Source organism: Diabrotica undecimpunctata, chromosome 7 (assembly GCF_040954645.1).
Source record: "Diabrotica undecimpunctata isolate CICGRU chromosome 7, icDiaUnde3, whole genome shotgun sequence".
Lineage (NCBI taxonomy): Eukaryota > Metazoa > Arthropoda > Insecta > Coleoptera > Chrysomelidae > Diabrotica > Diabrotica undecimpunctata.
Window position 1 is genome coordinate 102,351,638 of NC_092809.1, and position 6,183 is coordinate 102,357,820.

Genomic DNA, 6,183 nt, shown 5'->3' on the forward strand with positions numbered 1-6,183 from the left:
GTTAAATACTACGCTAAAACTTATTCGTTATAAAGCAAATTACTGAGAAATCACTAGAGTATAATAGACCATCATTTCTGTATCTGACTGACCTAAAGAAAGCGTTTGACACAGTAAGACTCAAAGATGTAATCCATCTTCTATTTAATAGAGAAGCTCCCTAAATATTATAAAAACTAAATATTATAATAGTCAGCAAAGAACCAACCAAATGTAAAATAGAAATTGATGGCATCAGTATTGAACGAACAAGTAATGGAAATAAAATACCTGGGAATTACACTGTCTAGCTATGAAGACCTGGACAAAGAAGTGAGAGATGAAGCACAAAAAGCAAATAGACTGGCAGGATGCCTTAATAACACTATATGGCGAACAGACACATTAACACTGAGATGAAGTCAAGAATTTATAAAGCCAGTATAAGACCAATACTGGCATATACCTCAGAAATAAGACCCGACACAGCCACAACGCAAAGCTACTGGAAACTGCAGAGATGAGAGTACTGAGAAGAATTACAGGAAATACGCTGAGAGATCGAAAGAAAAGTGAAGACATTAGAAGAAAATGTGACGTACAGTGTATAAATGAATGGACACAAAATAGAAAAAAAGAATGGAATAACCGCATAAGCAAAATGGAGGAGACCCGTGTCGTCAAAATAGCAAGAGGTAACTCACCAATGGACAGAAGTATCAATGACAGCGCAAAAGATGGAGTGACAACCTTCTATAGAGGTATTAATCCGTCAATGAACAAGCAGAATTGCTTATAATGAGGAAGAAGAAGAAGAAGAAGAAAAAGAATCTAGTTCTTTCGTCTTATGCTTTCCTCCGAGCCTCTTAAATACAAGGAATTTGAAGAGCCTTTTGGTGCATCAACCAACTTCATGCTCTTAGTTGTAAAACTGCCAAGATTCCAAAATTCTATCCTGATTTTCGAACATTGTAATTGTGTCCTCCGCCGGAAATCCGAGCGAGAATCCGTGGAAATCCAAATCTTAGTCGTAAAGAATATTAAGCAATAAAATCGACGGACATGACTTATGTTTTTATAAACCCCCAGTGCTCGAACTAAGTGGATATAAAAAATCTTTTATGATGTTAAATAAACATAATATTTATGTTAAATAATTATAGTATTTTATAATAATATAAAAATGTACTATGATAATAAATAGGAAGATAAACAATTTTTATATTATAATATATTAAGACATAAAACTAAACGGCATAATAGCGATTAGACGAGATACAAATTCTTTGGAAAATGAGGTACTTTAAAACTGAATAGATAAGAAAAACTTTGTTTAAATTATTAAATCTAAACAGTAACTAAAATTAAATGCTCTCCTACATTAACCAAAAAAAAAAGATTTACGTCGTGTTATAGACGTTGTTTGGTTTGAAACCTAAAGTGAACTATTTGTCATCTTATATAGTTGTTAGATACATAATTACTTATGATGTGCTAGTGGAAGAAATTGATACAGCTGAAGGAAATAACAGAGTTTCAAGAAGTGCAAAAAGTCTCTTGTGTCAGAATTAATGGATACAATAAAACTGTGTCTTACTGAGGCATTAAAAGAAATGCCAGACCCTTTCCCTCTTTATGGATATAAAGATGGTCGGTCTAAAAGGAGCTTTAAAGCTAGCATATACATCTAAAACCCGCTGTCCTGACAGGATATATGGATTTTAAGCGTTGGAAGAAGGCAGGAATATGCTAACAAACATTATGACTGAAGAACAAGATTATTAACTTTAAATATCGTGATAAATTAGTGCGAGTTAACAAAAAACTAAATCGCTTAAATTACAGTGCATCTTGCAAGTGCAAGAGAAATCATTAGAATACAACAAACCGGCATATCTATGTTTCATGGACCTTAAGAAATGTACGCAAGAGAGATACTTGCGTACTTACTGTACGCAAGAGAGATACTTCTAGGAATAATCAAAACGATCAAAAATATCTACCAAAACAACACAATAAAAGTAAAAATGGAAGAAAAACTAACCGACCCTATTGAAGCTGGCAATGGGATAAGACAGGGAGATTCCCTGAGTCCTCTATTGTTCAACCTAATTATAAATGACATAATAAAAAAGTAAGAATTAAAAAAGGATACCAAATGGGAGAAAAACAACTAAAAATAATCTGCTATGCAGACGACGCAATACTACTCTCTCAAAGCGAAGACGACTGCACCAATTTAATATAACCGCCAGAAAATTTAACATGTTAATTTTCCCAAAAAAGACAAAATGCATGGTTACAACAGCAACTTTACTAAGATGTAGATTGGAGCTGGAAGGTCAGATTATAGAACAAGTGATGGAGTATAAATATCTAGGCATCACATTATCTAGACATGAAAAGCTCGAAACTGAAGTGGAAGATCAAGTAAATAGAGCAAACAGAGCCGCAGGCTGTTTGAATGAAACAATATAGAAAAATAAAATATCAGAAAAGAAATGAAAGGCAGAATTTACACAAAAGTCATCAGACCGATAATGGCATACGCAACAGAAACACGACCTGACACAGAGGAGACAAAAAGGATGTTAGAAACAGCAGAGGTGAAAACACTTAGAAAAATTGATGGTAAGACACTATGGGACAGCTAGAAGTACAGATATACAACGTAGATGCAAGGTGGAGAACATCAAGAAAAGAAATAGAAGAGTGGAATGGAACGGTCATAAAAGCTGAATGACAACAAATAGAGTAGTAAAGACGGCAAAAGACGGTTCCCCAATACGAATACGATCAGTAGGAAGACCACGAAAACGATGGAATGACACTTACTGGAGGCACATTGAAAAACAGACAGAGTCATGTCTACATAAAAAGTAGAAGAAGAAGCTAGAAACTTAAGCTTACCACAAAAGTCCTAAGCAACAAAATCAATAAACCAACAACTTTATCAGATGAACAACAAGGATTCAGATCCGGAAGATCCTGCGTAGACGCCGTATTTGTACTAAGACAAATCATAGAAAAGGCCTTCGAGTACAATAAACCAGCATATCTATGTTTTATAGACCTGACAAAGGCTTTCGATCGCTTCCAAGTCGAAGACATCTTACACATGCTGTATAGAAGAAACATACCAATCAATATTATACAAACCATCGAAAACATCTACTTCCATAATCGAATATAGGCAAAAATAAATGGAAAACTAATACAGTGTATACCAGTACAAAGCGGAGTCAGATAGGGTGACTCGTTAAGCCCACTTCTCTTTAATATAATAATGGACGAAATAATACAAGCAGTATATAAAGGTCATGGTTACAGAATGGATAACAAAGAAATACAAATATTATGTTATGCAGACGACGCCGCATTAATCGCGCAGAAGAAGAGCTCTGAAGATTAACACACATCTTCAATACAACAGCCAAGAAATAATGATAATATCAGCAGAAAAAACCAAATGTATGACAACAAAGTTTAAAAGCAATTAAAGCGGCGGGATCTCTTAATGACACAATCTGGAAGAACAAACACCTAAAACAAGACACAAAAACCAGAATCTATAAAGCAGCAATTAGACCTATATATAGGCTATATACAAAATACTTTCCCGGTAGTATTGTAGAAAAGAAATAGGATATATGTATCATATAGAGAATATTATACGATAGGAAGACAGAAAATGGAACCAGGATTTTATACGACTCGATAGTGAAAGATTAGCCTGAATGCAAGACATATAAGACAAACAGACACCAGGCCACCAAAAAGACCGTTTAAAAAATGGCGGGAGAGCTGGCAGTCGTGTCTTGTTTCTGAGGCATATGGCATTATTGGTCTTACACTGGTTTTATAAATTTTTGACTTCATCTTAGTGTTAATGTGTCTCTTTCGCCATATAGTTTTATTAAGGCATCCTGCCAGTCTATTTGTTTTTTGTACTTGATCTCTCACTTCTTTGTCCAGGTCTCCATAGCTAGACAGTGTAATTCTCAGGTATTCCATTTCCATTACTTGTTCAATATTGATGCCATCAATTTATATTTTATATCTGGTTGGTTCTTTGCTGACTACTATTGTTATAATTTTCTAAGATGAGATTGTTATATTAAATTCTTTTGTTCTTATGTTAAATCTGTGGACCAGTATTTGCAAACTATCTTCATCTTGGCCTATCAAGATTGCGTCGTCTGCGTAACAGAGTATATTTATTTCTTTGTTTCCCATTCTGTACCCTTTTCCTTTGTTAACGCTTTTGATGATTTAATCCATGATCAAATTTAAAAATTGAAGAATAGAATAGTTAAGAATATAAATAGTAGCTCAGAAAAAATATAAAATAGAGAAAAGCGAAATAAAAAATGGGAATTAGCTAATAGCAAAAGGCAGCTAGAGAATTTGAAAACAACTGGAGAAAACACTGTCAAATATATTATTAAAACTAAGATTCCTTATTCCAACTCAACAATATTGGCAATATCATTTTAAATTCGTCTAATTTAAACAAACAAAAAGTAGCAAAAAGCAAAATTTGTTTAATTTATTAATGTTTGTATTTTGGGAACAATTTCAAAAATGGAAATCGAAACGTCAAGAATACGGTTATTTTAAACTTATATTGTGGCATATTCCCAACGAAAATAGTAATTGCAAATAATATTAAAATTTAATCAAATTAACAATGGAATTCATATACAAAGAACAATATTTTAAAGTAATAAAAATGATCAATAATAAAAATATAGCCTTAAGAACAATATTATATTTATAATGACATCACTTAACTTATCAAAATAGTTCTAAGAACTTTTCGAACATTTGTTTCAAAATAACTGTTTGTACAAGAATATAATTAATGTTATAATTATTAAAGTTAATTGTAAAAAATCCATTTTCAATCTCATTAAGTAGTTCAAAAATATTATTATTATTTTCAATGTGTTATAAAAGAATTTATAAGTTATCTGAATACACGTAAAGAAGAAATAAAAGTTACACAAATTAAGAGAAGAAAAGGCAGATTAAGCCCCAAAGGAGAAACGGAAAGTTAATTAATTAACAGAAATAAAATGTGTGACTAAATTTGATCGAATATACAACCAGGAATCAGGTAATAAATTTAAATGGAAACGGTAGATCAAAAAAAGCATAAAAAATTATCCAAAAAGGGGGTTTTTTTTAACGGAAGAAACACAGAATATTGATTTAATTTTATAGAAAAAACACTGCATTCAGAGGGACCTCGACTATTGTAAAGAAAAAATCAAGGAATAAATAAAAATATAATCCAGAAAATATTTTTTTGTAGAAACTTAGTTTTTATCAAATATTTTTTTTTTGTAAGAAAGAGATCTAAAGAGATTATTTAAATAGAAAGAAAAATAAGACAATAAATATAAAAAGTGACGGAGTGGTTGAATATTTTTGGTATAACTATAAATATATGTATTTCTCAAAAATAAAGTTAGAAATTAAATCTATTTTTTTTTTGTTTTTTTTTGCATTCTAAATAGAAACTATGTTATAACTACAGAAAAAATACCGGATATAAAAAATAAATCCACCGTGTTGAAAATACGATATTGAATCGAATCACAATAGAACTAAAAATTCCGAAACGACTAATTTAGGCAATTAGAAAATCCGGTTACAAAATGGTTCTAATTTATTATTAAATTGGTAGGAAACAAGTCGAATATTACTGTCACTTATTAATAATAAAAATTCACAAAAACATCCTTTTCTTACCGGCTAATGTCTGTTGAGCCACTAAAACAAATGCAAGGGCTAGGCCCAAACGCAACGGACCTCTTCGACCCATTGTCGCACACCAACTGAAGTTAATTATCTCAAGAATCTCCTTTATACTTGTCCTCTGACCTTTGACTCTGATAACACGGGGTATGCTAAATAATCGTTTTTAATTTCTTTGCATTTAAGTTGGTACCTCAAATATTTTCTTACTGGAGTCTATATCCAATATTTGAGTGCCTATTTCTATTGTATTTTGAATATACAGTGTACGTGTTTGGGTTGTTTGTAGTCTCATTGTATCTATGTTAGGTAAGATTTAAACAAAAGGCACCAAGATATATAAATTTTAAAATTTAATTTTTGTTTTTATTTTTTAAGAACTGTTGCTATGATGACGATCTAATGACGTCGTGAGGACTTACATTTTAAATAGAAACATAT

General features: G+C 31.7%; 1 protein-coding gene across 1 annotated transcript in view; it reads right to left on the reverse strand.

Moving 5' to 3' along the window:
• The window catches only part of apolpp (retinoid- and fatty-acid binding glycoprotein apolipophorin), a 65,413-nt gene extending 59,540 nt beyond the window's left edge, over positions 1-5,873 (reverse strand). The window contains exon 1 of the mRNA XM_072537903.1: positions 5,737-5,873. Coding sequence (XP_072394004.1) covers positions 5,737-5,809 — 73 coding nt within the window. The 5' untranslated portion in view covers positions 5,810-5,873. The remainder of the gene's footprint in view (positions 1-5,736) is intronic.
• Positions 5,874-6,183: the final 310 nt, after the last annotated feature.